General features: G+C 38.6%; 1 protein-coding gene across 1 annotated transcript in view; it reads left to right on the forward strand.

Moving 5' to 3' along the window:
• LOC102129582 (orofacial cleft 1 candidate gene 1 protein-like) overlaps window positions 1–22,536 on the forward strand; it is a 70,790-nt gene that overhangs the window by 13,059 nt on the left and 35,195 nt on the right. Inside the window, 1 exon segment of the mRNA XM_074039118.1 lies at window positions 18,026–18,086. Within this exon segment, the coding sequence (XP_073895219.1) occupies window positions 18,026–18,086 (61 nt within the window).

Below are 22,536 nucleotides of genomic sequence, written 5' to 3' on the forward strand. Positions count from 1 at the left end.
AACCAATGTTTTGTTCCCAGATACCTGACAAAGAAATATAAACCCACGTTGACGTGTGTATTGATATGTATAGCCAGTGTCAGGTTGAATATGAAGTAAAATGAAAGGTAGAAATGTGACCATATAAACAAATAGCCCCGGCTGTTTCTTGTGAATCCAAATGTGACACTAACCCTGAAATGCGTGCCATGGGCAGTTGAAATATGCTTTGAATTACTAGCTGTGATACATCCGGGACTGTTCATATGGCATGATTTATAGCCCAATGTTTTCAATCAGATTCTAGAGATCGATTAATTATACTATCAATAACAAAGAAACAGGTGTGTTTCTGAAAGCCATGTGCTTGCTAAAAGTGATCTGTTTTCCCCTATTGGTATGATCTCATAAATCGAGTTTGGGAGTTTTCTTCGATCTGGTGCTAGGGAAATTCCAATTAAATTCTTGCTTGGATAAGGCAGGTATAGGCTTCTATTCACTGACCTTAAGCCTACACTTCAATCACGGTCTGGCTCATTAATATAATGCTGTGTTAGCCAAAGCTCATTTTAGCGGTGCAATGATCAGGCTGAGTAGTGGAAGAAGTGGCTGGGCTGTCTGGAATGGCCCGGAGAAGACCTTTGCTACTCTGAGTACAGCATAGTTTAATGCTCCATTTAGATTAGCTAGTAAATATGATAACTATTTATTGAGATCTTTCTATGAGTTTTTGGTTCACAATATTTATTTTTCTCATCTCTCTTGAGCTTTCATTCAAAGACTAGTAAAGCATTAGTGAAAGCATGCAGAACAGGAGGGAAGGTACTGCAGGGAAGCGAGAACAGTACATTTCTGGAAAAGGAAAAAGAGTTGATCCACCATTGGCTGATAAAGCAAAATAAGAAAAGCGATAGCCTAGCGAAGTTGTCTGGGAAAGAGGGAGCCAGGGTACTCAGGAGAATCCCAAAGAGTTGGCCAGTAGATCAGAGTACAGCTGCAAATGCAAGGTTTAATTGAAAGTTGAGAACAAAACCAGAGTTCTCCCCCACTCCCCACCATACCACATACACACAACATGTGCTCCTACATATAAAGTGGTACAGAGATCTTCAAACATAGATAATTTTAAAGTAATTAATTTCAAGATTTTCATCTTCCATGTGTCCTCTTTTTCTAAAGCTGATCTGTCTTAGAAAGCACTGGTTGTTCTTTCCCATCTGTCTTCTTACAATCACTGCTCAAAATGCAGGCGTACCTCTTCCCCACTTCTCATGTTATTATAGTGAAACGCCCAGGTGCCAAACATCAACAAGAGCAATAGCAACAACTCTGAGAGGCCAACTCATAGAGCATTACAAATAATTTCTGATGACACTATGATGATGAAATCATGATGAAACTCCTTCCATTCCCATAGAAAAATAGCAACAAAGTTGATGCAGAAATATGGGTCAGTAATATTTCTCCATAGACAAATGAACTGATGTTATTAAAAAAAGTACCACCCAAGACTGCTGCACATATGTGCACAGCCGCACTACTTCGAGGGGGACACTCAGCTCACACATTTTGATTAGAGTGGTGCTCCCCTGAGTTGTGCAATGTACAACCTGCAGAACTGGACGCAGTGACCCTTTCCCGTTTCTTTAATTTGGAGACACTTTTTAAAATAATAACACTTTATGTGTTTGACAATTATTTATCAATATTTGTGGTATACTGCAGTTATATTTTTTCTCATTTGTGAACTAATTATAATTGAATTGAGAAGGAAAAAAGTTAATAGCATATTATACACATATAGAATATAGAAAGTTATTTTAATTTACATAAATATTTTTGTTGCAGATGTAATAAAGAGTGTTCAACAAAATAAGTATTTATTCAAGCACAAATATATAATACCTTAAAATAAAGTCATAAAATTCTGTAAGGGAAGTAAAATGGAAACCAAGTCAGAAAAGAAGTATTATGAAACTATCAACAATAAAAATAGCGAGTTCATGTATGTTGAAAATGGATAAGAGAGGGTATAAAATACTACTGTATTTATATTCCACTGGATACATTTATATGAGTGATAAAAGTTATGTAACAGGATTATTTTAAAATTTTAGTATTTATAGCATGCTGGAAGTCACATTTCTAGCAAACTTATGATAGGAAATTTTGTGCATCAATCAGAAGTCATCTAAAATTTCAAAGTTGTTTTTGGGAGTATGAAAACAAGAAAAGTAATTGAAAACCATATATTATATATTATTGTATTGTCATATCATGTGACAGGAATTTCCCTATAAGAAAAAATTCAGAATATTCTTCTTTAAACATTTTGAAGCAAATGTCTGGAAACCTTTAGGCAAGTATAACGAATACTGGTTCTTCATGCTTAAGTGGGAGAGGACAGTTTAATGTCCTCCTCCTCATCATCTTACCCTAAAGTGATGCCCTCCTACCCTAAACAGAAGAGTACTCATATACACAAGCATTTGTTAGTCTTTCACTTCTCTCATACTTAACTATGAATGGTCAGTCAAGGTCCATCAGCCATCAGCCTATAAGCAAGGACCATCAACAACGTGACGAAAAACAGCAACATGAAATAGAAGGACAATGGTAACCAAACTGAGAAACTTATCCTGGGGAGAAGGAGGTAATTGAGAGATTGGAGAAATTAAAACAAAACAAACCAAAGCAAAAACTCTCAGAAAAATGAAAACCTTACATCCATAAAACAATAATATGGTGCCAAAAAAGGAAGCATCAGATAACAAAAATGAACTATTTAAAATTAAAAGTATAATAACAATTATGAAAAAGAGTCAATAAAGAAGTTGGGGCTGGGTCCAGTTGGCTCACGTCTGTAATCCCAGCACTTTGGGAGGCTGAGGTGGGTGGATCCCTTGAGGCCAGTAGTTCAAGACCTTCCTGGCCAATGTGATGAAACCCTGTCTCTACTGAAAATACAAAAATTAGCTGGACGTGGTGCACTCCTGTAATCCCAGCTATTCAGGATGCTGACGCATGAGAACTGCTTGAGCCCAGGTGGCTGAGACTGCAGTGAGCTAAGATTGCGCTCTGGACTCCAACCTGGGTGACAGCAATGTTCTGTCATGCACGCACACACACACACACACACACACACACACACACACACACACACAAGAAGTTGGAAGACAAAGTTAAGAAAATGTCCCAGAATGTAGGAAAAAAAGTCAAAGATTCAGAAAGTATGGAAAATGTTATTAAATGATGCAGAGATTTAACTCAAGGAATGAAACATTTGATAAATTGAATTTTCACAGAAAGAGTGAAGAAAGAAAATGTACAGGGAAGGGAGGCAAACAAATTATAGATGAAAGAGGCCATTTAACCTTGTTGCTGGGTCTATTCTCCTTTGAGTAGTACAGGAGCCATGACACTGAACTTAGCAACTGCATGATATTACAGTAGCAGTATTAATATAGTGATAGTGAGAAGGCTGTTATAAGGTTTTGGTTTTTAGAATAAATTGCAGACAAAGCACAAAAATATGACACCTGCACTCATGTTTATCGAAGCACCATTCACAATAACAACGACATAGAATCAAGCTAAGTGCCCATCAGTGGTAGATTGGGTAAAGAAACTGTGGTACATTTACACCATGGAATACTATACAGTCATAAAAAGAATGAAATCATGTCCTTTACAGCAATGTGGATGCAGCTGGAGGCCATTAAAGTGGAGGCCTAAGTAAATTAATGTGGAAACAGAAAACCAAATATCGCATGTTTTCACTGACAAGTGTGTTAAACCTTGGGTACACACGGACATAAAGATGGGAGCAATAAGCACCAGTGATTCCAAAAGGACAGAGGAAGGGAGGGGTGCAAGGGTTGAAAACCATTGTGTTAGGTACTATGCTTACTTCCTGGGTGACGGGAACAATAGAAGCCAAAGCTTCAGCATCATGAAATATACCCTTGTAATAAACCTGCACATGTACCCCCCGAATAGAAAACTAACATTTTCCTATTCAACATAGTATTACAAGTTCCGGCCAGAGGAATCAGGCAAGAGAAAGAAATAAAGGGCACCCAAATAGGAAGAGAGGAAGTTAAACTATCCCTGTTTGCTGACAACATAATCTTGTATCTAGAAAATCCCATCATCTCTTCCCAAAAGCTCTTTAAACTGATAAATAACTTCAACAAAGTCTCAGGATACAACACTGATGTGTCAAAGTCACTAGCATACCTATACGCTAACAACTGTCAAGCTGAGAGACAAATCAGGAATGAACGCCCATTCACAATTGCCTCAAAAAGAATAAAATACCGAGGAATACAGCTAACCAGGGAGGTGAAAGATCTCTACAAGGAGAACTACAAAACACTGCTGATAGAAATCAGAGATGACACAAACAAATGGAAAAACATTCCATGCTCATGAATAGGAAGAATCAGTATTGTTAAAATGGCTGTACTGCCCAAAGCAATTTATAGATTCAATGTTATGCCTATTAAACTACCACTGACATTCTTCACAGTACTAGAAAAAACTACTTAAAAATTCATGTGGAATGAGAAAGGATCCCAAATAGCCAAGGCAATCCTAAGCAAAAAGAACAAAACTGGAGGCATCATGCTACCCGACTTCAAACTATACCACAGGCCTACAGTAGCCAAAACAGCATGATACTGGGACAAAAACAGACACATAGACCAATGGAACAGAATAGAGAACCCAGAAATACAGACCGCCCACCTTCAACTATCTTCAACTTCGACAAACCTGACAAAAACAAGCAATGGGAAAAGCATTCACTATTTAACAAATGTTGCTGGGATAACTGGCTAGCCATTTGCAGAAGACTGAAACTGGACCTCTTCTTTACACTATGTGCAAAAATGAACTCAAGATGGTTTAAAGACATAAATGTAAAACCCAAAACTATAAAAATGCTAGAAGACCACTTAAGCAAGACCATTCAAGACATAAGCATGGGCAAAGATTTAATGACGAAGATGCCAAAAGCAATTACAACAAAAGCAAAAATTGACAAATGGGATGAAAAACTTCTGCGTAATGAAAATAAAGAAACTATCAAAAGAGTGAACAGACAATCTATAGAATGGGAGAAAACTTTTTCAAAGTCTGTGTCTGACAAAGGTCTAATATCCAGCATCTATAAGAATCTTAAATTTACAACAAAAAACAAACAATCCCATAAAAAAGTGGAAAAAGGACATGAATAAACACTTTTCCAAAAAAGACACACATGTGGCCAACAATCATATGAAAAATAAGCTCAACATCACTGATCATTAGAGCAATGCAAATCAAATCACAATGAGATAGCATCTCACACCAATCAGATCTCACACCAATCAGAATGGTTACTATGGGAGCTAATAATAATAATAATAATAATAATAATGGCTATTGTAGGAGCTAAATGATGAGAACACATGGACACATCAAGGGGAACAACACTGGGGCCTACTGGAAGGTGGAGTGTTGGAGGAGGGAGAGGATCAGGAAAAATAATGAATGGATACTAGGCTTAATACCTGGGTGATGAAATAATTTGTACACAAACCCTCATGACACAAGTTTACCTATGTAGCAAACCTGCACATGTACTCCTGAACTTAAAATAAAAATTAAAAAAAAATTATAAATGTTGCCTTGGAAGGACCATTAAGAATCATTTACATATTAGCATGAATTGATTTCTTGATTTTCTCTTAACTTGGAAAATAAAGTATGGTATTTGGTGGTCAGGCACAGTTGCTCACGCCTGTAATCCCAGCACTTTGGGAAGCTGAGGCAGGTGGATCACGAGGTCAAGAGAATGAGACCATCCTGGCCAACATGGTGAAACCCCATCTCTACTAAAAATACAAAAAAAAAAAAAAATTAGCTGGGCATGGTGGTGCGTGCCTGTAGTTCCAGCTACTTGGGAGGCTGAGGCAGGAGAATTGCTTGAACCCGGGAGGTGGAGCTTGCAGTGAGCCGAGATAGCACCACGGCATTCCAGCCTGGGTGACAGAGTGAGACTCCTTCTCAAAAAACAAAACAAAACAAAAAGTGTAGTATTTTGGGAAAATATGAAATATAATTTGGAGAAAGTGAGGCTTTTTGAAGACAAAGTATGCCTGTGTAATGATATTTTATTTTCTATTTGGTGATTTTTCTAGGGTCAACTTTATTTAGTACCATCAAGGAATCTACGTTTTAGCTCTCTTTTATAGATTTCTAACTCCATCAGGATCTACATGCCATATTCCACCTGTAAGTTTCTATAGAGTCATCCAGAATTACTAGTGCATTTTCTATTACTTTGAATATTGCAGAAGTGTTCAATTATACCCTATATAATTAATAAAATGTGACATTTGACCTCAAAATAAAAAAATCAAATTTAAATTAACAAAAGCACAAAATGTTATTATAATTATTATGGTTATGACAGAATGTATATATTCAACCTGAAAATTCAAAGTAACGGTACAGTTGAGAGAGATTTGGAGAGAGATGTTGGGAAGAAATGGGTAGAAAGGGTGTGGGCCTTAAAATGCTCATGCTTTGAAAGAAGTGAGGCGATTCTCTCTCGAGGCTATGAAATAACAAATAAAGGTTTGATATTATTTAATGCAACCATTGGAAGATATGAAATATTGATACCCAGTAACTTACGTAATTGGAAGTGATGTGGAGAGAAGAGAAAAAAAGAATAGTATAAATAAAATACATTTTAATCATTCATGGTAATATACCAAAGTAATACACTGCTAGGACTGCCATAACAAAGTAGCTCAAACTGGGCAGCTTAAACAGCAGAGATTTATTCTCTCTCTGTTCTGGAGGCTGGAAGTCTAAAATCAAGGTGTCAGCAGGGTCAGTTCTTTCTAACGGTTGTGAGGAACAATCTGTTCCATGCCTCCCCATAGCTTCTGGTGACTGCTGGCAGTCTTTGGCATTCCGTGGCTTGTGGAGGCATCACTCCCATCTCTTTCTTCATATTCACATGGTTTTATTCCTATGTGCAGTTCTGTCTCTGTCACCAAATGTCCACTTTTTACAAGGAAATAGTTGCATTTTGACTATGAGTCACCTTCATGATTTCATCTGAACTTATATTGATGTGAAGGGATTTTGCAGTAATTAAAGTATCAGTCAATCTTAAGATACAGAGATTATGTAGGTTGGATAAATTTTGTCACACAAGCCCTTTCAAACCAGAAAGTTTTCTCTGGATGGTGATAGAAAGAGAAGCCAGATCACCCTACATACAAATAAGGTCACGTTCACATGTGCTGGGGGTTAGAATGTTGACTGTTGTTTGGGTAACACCGTTCAACCTCTAATCTATGACAAGATTAAGAAAACAACATAAGAAATATAATAACACAAAAATAAGAAATCACAATTTAAGTATTTTATTACTCTTTAGTATTTCAATATAATATACACATGATATCAATGATAAGATACATATCATTGCATTAATTATATTAATTACAGTTATAGAATTAACCATCACATCAAACAAAAATCCTAATAAATGGAAACTATTCACCTCTATGAGTTATGAATTGGGGTGGGTAAAAATCAGGGTGGGGGGCAGATTTATATTAACCATTTTGTTGTATTTTATTTCTTGTCATAAACATTTATTTCTTTGATGAAAATTGGAAAAAAATTTAGTCTACTCTTTCCTGAGCAATTTATATACATTACGTTTCTCTTAAGATGAAGCTGTAACTAGCCTACTGTCAAATTCACCCTTTCTAATGTACAGTTTTGTGAATTTTGACAAATGCATACATTTAGGTAACTACAACTATGATCAAAATATGAAAGAATTCGATTACTTTCCTCCTCATTCATGCTGGATTCCCTTTCATTCCTTTGTTGCCAACTTGTCCCTTTGCCCAAGCCCTTGTAACCACTGATATATTTTCTGTCTCTATGTTTTGCCTTTTCCAGCAAGGCATATATGGAATTAAACATTTTGTAGGCTTTGAATCTGTATTCCTTCACCTTTAAGATTTATGTCTTTTATTACTGAACAGTATTCTACTGCATGCTTTACCATGGTTTATCCATTCACCAGCTGGGGACATTAATCAGCATTGTTTCTATTTTTTAGAAATTAAAATAGAGCCACTAAAAATATTCATGTATGGATTTTTATATATGAAATGTGTTTATGTTTCATTTGGGGAAATGCCTGGGAGTGGCATTGACTAATGATGTTCAGCATCTTTTCATGTGCTCATTAGCTATTCGTATATCTTCTTAGCAAATGTCTATTCATATCTTTTGCCCATCCTGTAGCTGGGTTGCTTGCCATTTGATTATTGAATTGCAAGTGGTGTTTATACATTCTGAATATAAGTTGTCTGTTAGGTATATAAATTCAAAAATAGTTTTTCCCCGTCTGTAGCTTGTCTTTTCCCTTCTTAATGAAGTTTTGGTAAGCCTTTTTTTCTTTTTTTCTTTTTTTTCCTTCCCATGCTACACTTACGTAAGCATAATTTTAAACATGTCTCCCCAAGTTTCCTGTCCTCTGGATGTCCCATGATGGGTTCAGTATCTATCCCATCTAGGTACTGATGTGAAGGGCTTTTGCAGTAATTAAAGTATCAATCAGTCGATCTTAAGATACAGAGATTATGTAGGTGGGATACATTTTGTCACACAAGCCCTTTCAAACCAGAACATTTTCTCTGGATAGTGTTAGAAAGAGAAGCCAGAGAGATTCAATGCATAAGAAGGTTTTGATGTACACACCATTGCTGACTTGAAGATGGAGTAGGTCACAGGATGTAGAATGTGGCTACCTCTAGAAGTTAAATGTGGCTCCTAACTGACAGTAAGGAAGGCAGGCTTTCAGCCCTACAGGTGAAAACAACTGAATCCGGTCAATAACATGAATAACATGAAAGTCCCCACACTTCAGATAACAGTGTAGCCAGCTGACATTTTGATTTCAGTTTGAGTACAAACCAGCCATGCCCTGCCAGACATTTGAACTATAGCATCGTGAAGCAATAAATTGGGTGTTTTGAGCTGCTAAACTTGTAATAATATGTTTTTTAATTTTGAAGGTTATTTTTTCAGTTTTTTTCTTTAGGGATTGTATTTTTGTTCTCATAATTAATTGTGAACAAGATTGCCAAAGACACAACAACTTTCACCTAGAATTTTCATAGTTGTAGCTTTTACATTTAGGACTATGACCCATTTGGGGTTAATTTTTGTGTATGAGTGTTAATGATTTTTTTTTGAAATTTCTTACTTTGAAAATTATATGTTTTCTTTAATTATCATTATATTTTATTTTAATTCTATCAGATTTTTTCTTTAATTCTTTAAACATGACTTCTGTTAATTCTTTGAACATAGTTATAATAAATGCTTTGAAGTCTTTGTCCCCTAAATGCAACCTCCTTATCCACTCAGAGTTAATTTTTATTGACAACTTAGTTCCCCGAATATAGGTCACACATTCCTTTTTGTTCTGTCTTGTAAATTTTTGTCAAGAACCAGACATCTTAGATAATATATTGTAGCAAATAAAATTCTGATTTTTTTCCTTGAGCGCTGTTATTGTTGCTGTTTGTGTGTTGTTATTGTTTTGCTTGTTTTCTTTTGTCTTGGTTTTAGTAACTTGCTGGAACTTAATCTGTTGAACCTGTCTTCCCCATGATGTGTGGCTGCTGATGTCTCTGCTTATTTTAAGAAAAAATTAAAGGTTAAGTTTATGCTGGCTTTCTAGTGGCTCCTCTGTGTCTGCATAGTTTGGTAGTCAACCAATGATTGTCCTCAAATACCTTGACCAGTAAGATTTCCGTCTTCTGCTGATGGATCTGTGGGAGGGTTTGGGAGCCCATTCAACATTCAGACAGTTTTCAGACATTCACAGAGTTTACTTTCTGCCAGGCCCTCCTGGGTCTTTCCTGTAGACTTGCATAGCATCCAAGTCAATGCAGGATGTGTAGACAGCTGGGCCCTCTTGAGTCTTCCCTGCATGTGTGCACAGCCTCCCAGTTAGCCAGAGACCTGAGGAGCAATCAGCCAGCCCTTCTTTGCCCATCTCATCTCTAGGTTCTTCCTGCCAAATTAATGATTAGTCAAATTTTTCACTGCTCCACCCAAGTAGGCCTGCAATTCAGGGTGGTAGAGCCATGGACTTTCATTATTTATTTCCCATTAGTTTGTTACTTCCACTTATAATACAACTTGGTGTGGATTTTCTGCCCTGGCATCAAATGAAGTCATCTTCCTCCAACAGTGAAATTGTTGTTTTTTTTGGCCAGACTTTCCCTGGCAGCTTTACAACACTGGTCTAGCAGGAATAAGGTCAGGGTAGTGGGGGACTGCAGATACTGGAGCAACCTCAGTCAAGAATGCCATGGACTCCCCCAATTCATGCCTTAATTTGAGCAGTTTTCCATTAATGAATGTTTTTCTGTATTTGTTTTTCACCTCTGGTCATTTTCCAGAGCACTGAGATTACTGCTTTAGACCCTTTTCTTCTTGCAATTTTAGAGTTGTTTTTTGAAGGCTGAGATTTGACAATCTTCATTCCACCATGTTTGTATCCCACTTCGTCATTTCTGTTTTTGTTTGTTTGTTTGTTTGTTTGTTTTGGAGACTGAGTCTTGCTCTGTTGCCCAGGCTGGAGTGCAGTGGCGTGATCTTGGCCCACTGTAACCTCCACCTCCCAGGTTCCAGTGATTCTCCTGCCTCAGCCTCTCGAGTAGCTGGGATTACAGGTGCACGCCACCACACCTGGCTAATTTTTGTGTATTTTTAGTAGAAGTCGGATTTTGCTATGTTGGCCAGACTGGTCTCGAACTCCTGATCTCAGGTGATCCACCCACATCTGTCTCCCAAAGTGTTAGGATTACAGGTGTGGGCCACCACGACCAGCCCCACATCATAATTTCTGAAAGATATTTTTGGGAGTATAAAATTTTGTATTTATGATTGTTTTTCTTTCTGTAAAGATGTTTCCTTTACTGCCTTCTGATTCACATAGTTTTTGATTGTCTGCTGTAATTCTTATGTGTGTTCCTCTGTGTGTGATATGCTTCTTTTCTCTGCCTGCCTTCAAGATTTTTTCTTTGCTGTTGGTTTTTAGTAGTTTATAGATGAGGTATCCAAGTGTGTTTTATGCTAGTTGGTCTTCTGTGAGTTCCTTCGAATGTGAGCTTTGGTGTCCATCACTAATTTGAGGGAATTCCTAGCCACCATTCCTTCAGTGGTTTTTCTACCCTGTGCTCCCTTCTCCTTTTGCATTCAAAATTACAGGTACATCCATTATTTGAATTGGTCCCATCACTCTTTGATCCTCTGTATTAACTTTTTTTTAAACTCATTTAAAAAAATATTTGTGGTTAAATTTGAGTAATTTCTATTGGTGATAGTTTGAGTTCAACTGATTCTATCCTCAGTCACGTTGAGACTACTAATGAGGTTTCTGATAGCATTCTGCATACCATATTATTTCTAACATATTTTCATTTAATTCTTTCTTAAATTTTCATCTCTCTGCTGAAATTCCACATCTAGTCAGGTATGTTGTCCACCTTTTATGTTAGGGCCTTTACCACATCAATCATGTTGTTTTTAATTCTCTGACAGTTTCAACACCTGGGTCACATCTGATTCTGCTTCTCTTGATTGCTTTGTCTATCTGACAGAGTGCCCCCTCCCCTCCACTCCGCCTTTGCTTTTTTATTTGTCACCTGACTTTGTTGGAAAGCTGGTCATTTTGGGTAGGACAGTAGATATTGAGATAAACATTCTTTAAGCCCATAAATGACATGCCTTTAATTTTGTTAGTCTTTCAATGTGTGGGGGTCAGTCTGTCTAGCCAGGACAGGACTTGAACTGGGTGTGGTTGTAGTTGTTGTTGTTAGGGCTATCATTAGTGTGTCACAGGCTGAGAACTCCTCTAGTCTTAACTCATGCTTAGAGTGGTGGCTATTAATAGGAGAAGTTTCTTCAGTGTTGGCTTAAACTTCAGGTTTAAGTCCTTTATTTATTTTTTATTTTTTATTTTCTTGAGATGGAGCCTTGCTCTGTTGCCCAGGTGGGAGTGCAATGGTGCTATCTCAGCTCACTGCAACCGCCGCCTCCTGGATTCAAGTGATTCTCTGGTTTCAGCCTCCTGAGTAGCTGGGACTACAGGCACGTGCTACCACGTCTGGCTAAGTTTTGTATTTTTAGTAGAGATGGGGTTTCACTGTGTCAGCCAGGATGGTCTCAGTCTCCTGACCTCATGATTTACCTGCCTCGGCCTCCCAAAATGCTGGGATTACAGGCGTGAGCCACTGTGCCTGGCCATGTTTAAGTCCTTTCTTTGCAACTTGCCTTTAGATTGCGTCTCTCTTTATGTTTTTGCTTCTCTTCCACCAGGACATTGATATTACTGGCTACTCAGTGCTTGGTAGCCTGTTGGTAGGCTGTGTGGATGTTCTCCTCCGAATTAAGCAGGAGCTGTGTCTCTGGGTCTCAGGGATGGGGCCATCTCAGTGAACCTGTCTCTCTGCCTTAAGTAGGAGACCTCTAATAATCCAGGCCAGGATATTTTCTTGCTCCTACCACAGGGTTACAGGTTATGTTTGCATTCTCTTCTCCCAGCAGCAAAGAGTCTTAACCTATGGCTTGGTACAACAGGGTTCATTGCCCTTCCAACAGAGGAGGCTTCTGTTCCTTAGAAGAGGTAGAGGTGGAATATTCAGGTAAGACTTTGTGCGTTCCTGTAGTGGCTTCTGTTCCTCTCCACAAAATCTGCATCACTAGGGATGCTTTCTCTGGACCGGGGTTTCTCAATAGCAGCTCTATTGATATTATGGATTGGACAGTTTGTCACAGCGGGGCTCGTCTGTGTATTGCAGGATGTTTAGCCACATTAGATCCAGGCTCTAATCACTGGATCCCCCAAGTTGTGACAAACAAAACTATCTCCAGACATTGTCAAATGTCCCCTGGACAATGTCTAGACATTGTCAAATTGTCAAAATGTTTCCCCCCATTTGGATGCACCACTCTGGGCTCTCACGTTGTCCCAGTATTTTTTCTGAGCACCCAGAAGGTCTATGGAGAAGAGACTGTGAGTAGATGTGAATTTCCCTTGTGTTTGAAGATCACACAAGTTCCTTACTGCTAACTAAGCCACATTCAGACTTTAGACAATTATTGACAATTTTGGGGTGAATTCTTACTGATTCGCAAGGGGTCTCCTACCTGCTCCAGAAAGCAAGTGCTTGCGTTCTGTCACTCCTTGGAGGCACTTTACTGTCTCTAGGTTTGGGATTAATCTGTCACTCTATGACCTCAGCTCTCCAAGGAGTTTAATAGCATTTCTAAGTTCGCATATTACTTAGGATGTTTATTGCTTTACATTTGGGAATGATGCCCTTTCTAGCTTTGGCCATCTTCAGTGGAAGCTGGAAGTCTGATATACACAATCTTAAAAATTTCTCAAATATCCTGTAGAGCAGCTGGAGATTTTCAGAGGTTAAGCAACTCTTCTGTGTGCAGGAGATTTGAAGCAGTTCTTTCCTAACCATACACTCCAGTCCACTCCACATTGCTGTTCTTATTCCTGTGTAGACTGATGGTGTGTTAACTATTGACTCTCCAAGGCAGAGTTTATATTCCTCTTTTTACCTATTCCTCAATGTAGATTTAGACACTAGTTCAGAAAAATACTGGGTAGGATGAGGGGGAGAATGATGGTGGAGCAGTTTATCACTGTGGGTACCAGGCCTCCTCTCATCTCTCTCTCAGAAGTTTCAAATTCGGATGCCTGTAGGAGCCAGGCAAGAAACATCAATGAGTAAAGTGTGCTGGGTCTATGTGGGCTCTCGTTTTCCTTGACACTCGTGGCCCTGCTTTTGTTAGTGACAGAGGAAAATCTTTCTTTATAAGAGAAACAGCAGTGCAAGCTAAGGATTGGCAGAGTTTTTAAAATTGGGGCATACATTGTGAGGGCTCCTGGACACTCCCTATTGTCTTAGAGCCACCCATGAATATTACCCATCTGCCTTGAGATCACTTCATTCAACATTACCTAAATATTTTTCAAGCACCCACTGCTTCTGAGGCTCTGCTCTTCGTTCCAAGGGTGTAGCAATAACTAAAACGACTCCTTAAAGGAAAGGACATTTTGGTTTGTGGTCTACAGTAGGGAGGATGGGACCTGTGGGCCTGGAGAGTATTGCTTGAAAAACATGCTGCCGCCACTCACCTCTGGCCAATTGCTGCCAACCGTGAACGCTGACCCTGTGTTGCCAAAGCTTTTAATTTTCCAAGACAAATCAGAAATTGGATTTCTATTTTAAGTGGCAACTTTCTTATTTTTAAACATTGGCTCAACATTTTAAAAATCACTGTGGAGGTTAAACAAAATGTGTCTGCAGACAGAATCTGGCTTGCGACCTCTGTTAAACACCATCTCTGCCCTTGTGGTCTGCTTGAGAAGAGAAATGCAATGAAACGACAGCTATAGCCATGTTAATTCCCTTCTTTGGAAGCAATGAACCAGTCGTCAGAGATTTGGCAATTCCAGGGCTTAATTTGCAATATAAGGCCAACAATTTCAGTGAAAGCCGTTTTAAAGTCAGCCTTCAAATCAACAAACAACAAAATGACTACACAAATCAGCAGTGCTTATTAACCTGGAATTAAGAGAGTGTGGCCAACAGGTTACTTGCAAGCAGGGGACACTGCAGTTATTAATCTGCTTGCAAGTTGGAGATTGGCTTTTAGAAAATGATCCCTGTTGTAGGCCCTTGCATTTCTATAAACGTGCTACACTGTCATCCAAACCTGCAGCCGCAGTGTGAGTTTTGCAATGGTGCCCGTTTGTTTATTTATTAAGTCTAGAGTTCTCGATAAAGCCTAAGGTTATTATTATTATTGTTTTTGGTAAATTTATAGTGTTTATAATTTAGTTTTCTTTTTTTTTTTAACTCTAGCTACTTTGGACTTTTTTTTTTTTTTGACAGTGAAGGTCTTTTTTTTTTTTTTTTTGAGACAAAGTGCTCTTGCTCTGTCGCCCAGGCTGGAGTGCAGTGGCTCAGTCTCGACTCACTGCAACCCACACCTCCCAGGTTCAAGTGATTCTCCTGCCTTTGCCTCCCGAGTAACTGGGACTACAGGCATGCACCACCATGCCTGGCTAATTTTTGTATTTTTAGTAGAGACAAGGTTTCACCGTGTTGGCCAGGCTGGTCTCAAACTCCTGACCTCAGGCAATCCACTTAGCCTCTCAAAGTGCTGGGATTACAGATGTGAGCCACTGCGCCTGGCCAACAGTGAAGGTATTATAGATAGTTTAGCAAATGAATTCATTTTCTGATTGGCTTCATATTTTGCCAGTTACTCGAGCCATAGGTTTTTTGTGTTTTAAAAGGAATGTGGTAGCTGATCATTAATAATCACTAATTTGTTGAAATTATTACGTACTGACAGATTCTCCTCATTGCTCTGTGAACTTCTTGTTCTCATTTTCTTCACCACTCTTTGCTCACGTGTTTCTTCCATTTCCCTTTTCCCGTTTGACTGTTTGTCTATTCCTCAAAGTTCACTCTGCTGCCTGTGCACAAATTTACGCGGTCCCTGCATCCTCCGTGCTGGTCCAGCTCCTCTGGCCTCTGGAACCCAGCCTCATACCTCTTCTTTATCCCCACCACTTGCCAGAACTCCTTAGCAGCTGAAAGGCTGTTTTCCACCTTTTAACAATTCTTTCCCACTTTTGAGGTCTTTGAACTAAGCCCTGAGGAGTTGCACGGGAGACACATTTTCATGTGTCAGTATATCCATTACAGCCAACAGCTTGCCAAATCTGTTCATGCTCTAAAGTCAGGTCACATGTTTACTGATTTTCCTTGGCTCAGGATGGGTCATTTGCTTTTCATAACCCATGTTCTGCTGGTTGTCCCCCATTTGTGAGGGTCTGACTACAACCCCCACATTCTAGCTCATACAAACTCAGTGACTGACATGCTTTATTGAAATAACGCTTAATAGAACCTGTCAGAGATTCCTAAGTGAGGAGGCACCCTGGGCCACTCCCGTTGTTCCTGAGACCGGGCAATAGACAGCTGTATGCCTCCCCGGGTGACAGCAGCTTTTTAAAATGAGACAACACTCACTTCTCTCAGGCTGCCTTCTGGATTCAACTCTACATTTTGTCTGAGATAATGAGGAATTTTGATCTTATTTTACAATTATATTGGGTCTTACTCTACTGAGACTGTATTCTGAATATTTGTGCAGAAAGGCATTTAAAATGCAGCCTTCTAGGAAGGAAGACAAGTAGTCTGCCTTATTTGAAGTTTCTTAAACATTCTATTTATGTTAATAGAGGTAACCTGGGCTTTTTGGCTTGTACACCTTGGGTTATATGTCTGCAAAATAAATTTATGATGACAATTAACATGAGCAATGTTACAACTTACAAACATTTTCAAAGACAGGTACTAACTATTAGATTAAGACCAAATTCAAGGGAAAAAAATTCTGCTCCACATATATTCCTAGAAATAGATTCTTTAGAATTACTCTTCAGTCACTGTGCTGTGGAAAACACAAGCAAGTCAAACTTCAATTTCTGCCAATTGTTTAAATTTTTAAAATCTTGACACTGGTTTTTTCTTTTAAATACTTTCACATGTGTTTCACTTATTTTAGGAAGTAATTCAATATAATCTTTAAAACTCTTAGGTTACTTTTAATAAAAAAGTAGGAGTTTTTAAATTAGCACTAGAAGGACTAAAATCTTGCATTTTTCAACATCGATACTGTTGAAAATCTCATTACACTTTGTGAAGTAATTTTTGAAAACAATAATAGATAGCTCTGAATAAAAATAGTGTCACGTGTATCATTCATACACAATGGGCTTTATTTTACTGCCAAGCACTGATAACCATTTCAAAAGGGCAAACTTCGAGTTTAAAGTTTAAAAGACTCTTTTTTTTTTTTTTTTTTTGTGAGGCAGGGTCTGGCTCTGTTACCCAGGCTAGAGTGCAGTGGCACGATGTCACCTCACTGCAACCTCTGCCTCACAGGCTCAAGTCAGCTTCCCATCCCAGCCTCCCATCTCAGCCTCCCAAGTAGCTGGGACTCCAGGCGTGTGCCACCATGCCTGGCTATTTTTTGTATTTTTTGTAGAGATAGGTGTCTGACTATATTGCCCAGGCTGGTCTCAAACTCCTGAGCTCAAGCAATCCACCCACCTTGGCCTCCCAAAGTGCTAGGATTACAAGGGTGAGCCACCATATATGGCCTAAAAGATTATTCTGGTGAACGTTTACAATAATTTAATAAATGCTGGGATCATCACTCATTAAAAAAATTCCGTTTATTCTAATTATCTGGGCCCAGACTCTGTTCTGGTGTAGTATTCTGTCAATTAAAGTAATATCAAATGTAATAGTTTGTGGATTGACCTTAATAATTTATTGTATGACTTTAAGGAATTTTAAAAATGAGTGTTAAAACCACATTTCCTTTTATTGTAATTTTTATATTTTATATCTTTGCTGGATGATGTTCTCAGGGTTTAATCTGCTTAGTCCCTCAGTACACATATTTATCATTGACTTTATCAGATATTATCTACTTAAGACTGTTGCAAACCTGGATCACAACTTTTAAATGATAAACAGCACAGACACCTAAGGTATGCAGCAGCAAGCTGTCATTGTAACTTCAATGCAATCTGAATTTGTCACTTTTGGGGAATAAAATAGGACATTTAAGCCATCTCAATCAAATCTGAAGTTTTCCTAGAGATTGCCTTTGTAAAACATTTTGAGAATGCTGACTGACCCTCAGTTTATTAGGAGTCTGGCTTAAGAAACGAGCAACAACAATAAAAGTAAGACACTAGCTTATATCCTGTTGACTTTATACTTAGATTTTTCGGAACCATTAAGTAGCACTGTAGCTCTCCAGTCTCACATTGTTTAACATAGTTCATGGTTGGGTCTATTTACCTTGGTTTTTAAATATTATTTTTCTTTTTTAGGGAAACTGGATTGAAATCTGCGCATTGCCAAGGACAAGAAGCTGAGAACATGGAGAGAGAGGTAAGATCGATGTCACAGTAGGCCCCTCCTTAATTTTCTTCCTTTAAAAGCAAGGCTTTCAAGCTTGACTTTTCGTTATCCATGGATGGAAAGTATAGAAGTGAGTAGAAATGTAACCTCCTTTGTAGCACTCACCAGTAAAGAGGCTGATTAACGAGTGTAGCAGGCAATGTCGTAGCAAAAGAGAGTCTACGGAAGAGAAACAAAAGTGCCTCAGAATTCGCAAGGATTCTCATGATCCATAGTAGGACCTCATGGTGCCTGTCTGCTCTTTCTATTTTTGATTAGATTTATAAACACAGCAGCACATATTTTCATGTGGCTTATCGCCTAGGGGCAGAATCAGATTGGCTGCACTGAAACTGTGAGGCTTGTGAATTTTGGGCAAGGGCTAGAGTGAAATAAGTAGTGTAATTGTTTTTGTGGAGTGACCGTGGGACCTCCTCTGTTCTGAATTACACATGGCTCAACCCTTTGACCTGACCAGACTCTGCAAAGGCTGGCAGGACTCCTAACGCTGTGCTGAAAGGGTCGTCGCTAAACAAGCTGGAACGTTATCTGTCAGGCCAGATGTGGGCCAACAACTAGATTCAAATATATTAATTACTAGTGGGACACATTTGCGACCACTTCGACTTCACTTAACCCGTCATCATATAAGTTATTATTTCAACAGGAAGTGCCAATGCGGGGAATGTTTAGAATCCAAATGTAGCACAGATCCTTTGATAAATAGATTATTAGGCTATTTTTTTTTTAGTTTACTAAATTTTGGATCATCTTTGAGAATATTTTGCCTAATAATTCAAACATTATTATTTTGAGTCTTTTAATATCCCCAGGTTTGGGGGGAATGTCATAAGCCATGATTAAAACTCTTTCATCTCAACGAGTTTAATTCTTTCAAAATAGATGGTAATCCACTGATATAATTCCTTGAAAGAATCAAAGCTGGGGAAATGCAGAGAACTGGGAAAAGATTTGGGAGAATCATAGGTGCTGACATTTGTGCAATTGTGGAGAATTCATTCTGTGATTCACATGCTGATGAGTTGGATAAAGATGTTTATATCTATCTAGGTATGATTTTGAAGTGACGCCCTTGAATTTTTGTTTCGGATTCAGTAGCTTAAATTTTCAAAGGCAATCCAAGCAGAAATCTCAAGTTTATTTTTAGGCCCTTGACATTATTACCAAAACTAGTTCTAATTCTGGAATATGCCTAAAATTTTTTTTAATTTAGTTTCTTTCCTTGCCAATGTTACAAAGTAAAGGTCTCTGTAGGTATTTTATGTTTATACTCACATGCAAATAACTTAGCATTTAAATTTTTGCTTTCTTATCTGAGGCAACTCAGGCTGAATATTAATTCACTTCTTAGTTACATGACACTTAAAATTTTCTTTGAAGAGTACACAACTTTATATGTGTGTGTGTGTGTGTGTGTGTGTGTGTGTGTGTGTGTTTTGAATTGTATTTTTCTTTTACTCCAGGGACTCTAAACATGAAAATGGAGAGGTCCTCATCAAATCAGTTCCAAAAAAAAAAAAAACCACTCAAATATCCTATAAGCCCCCCAACAAAACTGCATTCAGCCCTACCCAGTCTTACTCTCATTAGCAGTGAAGGGTTTGCTCGCCACACAATCTAACATGGAATGCTTAGAGCAGACAGGTGCAAACTGCAAGCTGTTTCACTTTGGCTGTTATCCCTTGAATCGACAAAGTAATAGACTGGGAGAACAAAAAAGGTTCCAGCTCAAGCTGCATAAATGAAAGTCTTAACAGGGACACACCAGCTGGCTGGGAGAGTTCAATGCAGTGAATACTAAACATTACCTTTGTGCCACTTGCCAAGGAAAAGGGCTTCAGTGACACCCCCTCCCTTTGATGATTGAGATGATGTGCCTTCAAAATCGTATTTTGCTTTATTGTAAAGGCGATACTGTGGCCGAAGTGCATGAGAACGGGATCCAACATACCTGTTCCTGTAATGTTGCCATCATTACACTCCTCCGAGCGATTCAGGCATGATTAGGTTCCTGGAGTGGGACCAGATTGACAGTATTTCTATCCATGTCTTTTTTGGCTGATCCAAGCAAAGCCCCAGAGCAGTGAAACAAGAAAACACAATCACTAGCACCCCCGCCTCCCCAGCAAGATGAATCTGCTGAGCTAGGCTGCTGAAAAAAACAGTCGTTCATATTAGGAACACCTAATTTCATTTCATGGAAGAGCCATGCCACGCCGGTATGCGTAGGAATCTAAGGTATGCGTATCCAAAAAGAGACCCTAACTCTGTCATCCCAAAGTTGCTTCTCTTTGTGACTTCCCAGTGTGCACAGGAACTGTTGTCTGCAAGAAGCAACTTTCACTTGAGCTCTGAGGCCACCGACTTGGTCTGACCCGGCAGATAAGGGTAGGAAGAAAACTGGAGCTGGCCTTGTTTACAGCCGGACAGAAGAAAACAGCCAGACACAAATGAGGGGTGACGGTTTCATGAAGCACAATTGGTTGATCCCAGATGCAATCTGACTGCCCTGAACTGAGCGATGATCCGTACAGTATGCAGAATTCACTTTCTTGCTGGTCTGTGCCCACCAGCCTTGGAGGAATGCTCCCCGCGCCCCTCAGCCGTGGCTTTGAGTGCAACCAGAGCTGAACAACTGTACCGCGGGACCCGATTCCTTCTGACAACGATCACATTCTTTTAAAAACTTCATACGTTTTGGTTGTCACTGGTTATAAATGAGTTTGTTGTTGTTCATGTTTGCTACTCTATTGTAGATTTCCTTTCAAGTTAAGAGTGTCCGCATCAAAAGGTATTTGTTGCTTTTTAACGAAAAGGAAATTATTATCAGAAACTGTCAGTTCTTAAAAATTTCAGGTTTTCAGGGTTTTTTTCTGTTCAAATCACGAAATATTGTTTCTTCCACATTATTGAATATATTTAATAGGGCAACATTACTAAAATTATTAAAAGGAACTGATTTAGCACTACTTAAACACACATATAAATACATTACTTTTCAGTTATTCAAGATGAGTAAGTTCTAGGGATCCGTGGTCCGGCATCGTGCTGACAGTTAACACTGCAGTGATGAAACTTGCATTAAGAGGGTGGATCTCATGTTATCTGCTCTTATTGCAATAAAAAATGCTTTAAAAGTGTTTCCCTTTAGACAGTTACTTTGCGTTATAGCTGCTAAACAGAAGCACAAAGGCGGAAGCCACAAAGCCTATCCATAGTAGATTTATTAATAGTTAAGATTTCTAGAGATTTTGCTGATCTCCAAAGCTGAATAGATATCATTGAGAAGCAGGAAGATGCTGGTGATGAAATTTTATTTTTTTAATTTAATTTTTGACATACATTATAGGAATTTAGTAAGTTAATATGAACTTATTAAAATGCTAACATTCGCCTAAATACACTAAGTTAACTACTGGTAATGAATGAATTGATGTAAAATATGAGTGAAGGATGATTTTGCATGAGCTAGAGAGATAAAAATCTCATCAGGAAAGAGAGACTCTCAATTGAGAAGGGGGTGGAGGAAATGCAATTTACACCACTTAAATGTGCCCATGTGTAAAGGAGAGAAAACGGTGAGGAAATTGGCAAAAGAGAGAAGTCGGAAATCACTCCTAATTTCCTCTTGAACATATGTTAGTAGTAAAGAGGTCACAAAATGCAAACCACCGCTTGGTGATCCTCTCAAAGAATTCTTCTCTGGTGTGTACAGTCAGACATTGCTTTCCTTTTGAATATGGGAACTTGTGAAAATATGTCTGAGACCTTTATAACATTGAGAGCAAGTCCATAATTTCATTTGAAGTCCTTAGTAAGGAAATGAGGTCTATTAATAGGCCACATCCATCTATTTAAAAGCATGTTTAACTCGGTCTGAAAGGAGTGAAGTGCCAAAATTACTGAACCATGTCAAGAAAACTAATATCTGCTGTTTCCTCAGCTGAAGGCTATGAAAAAAACAGACTTCAGCCTCTTTCTTAATAAAATGAAGGAAAATTTAGTGCAGTTGTGAACTACTCTTTTAAAAAGTTTACCAAGTTTTTAATGCATGTAGTCTTATTTATTTATTTATTTATTTATTGAGATGGAGTCTCGCTCTGTCACCCAGGCTGGAGTGCAGTGGCACGATCTCGGCTCACTGCAAGCTCCGCCTCTTGGGTTTACACCATTCTTCTGCCTCAGCCTGTAGCTGGGACTACAGGCGCCCGCCACCACACCCAGCTAATTTTTTGTATTTTTTAGTAGAGACGGGGTTTCACCATGTTAGCCAGGATGGTCTTGATCTCCTGAACTTGTGATCTACCCGCCTTGGCCTCCCAAAGTGCTGGGATTACAGATGTGAGCCACTGTACCGGGCCTTATTTTTTTATATTAAAACAGAGCGAATATGTAAATTAGTGGGTTTTTTTTTTTATTG

Source organism: Macaca fascicularis, chromosome 4 (assembly GCF_037993035.2).
Source record: "Macaca fascicularis isolate 582-1 chromosome 4, T2T-MFA8v1.1".
Lineage (NCBI taxonomy): Eukaryota > Metazoa > Chordata > Mammalia > Primates > Cercopithecidae > Macaca > Macaca fascicularis.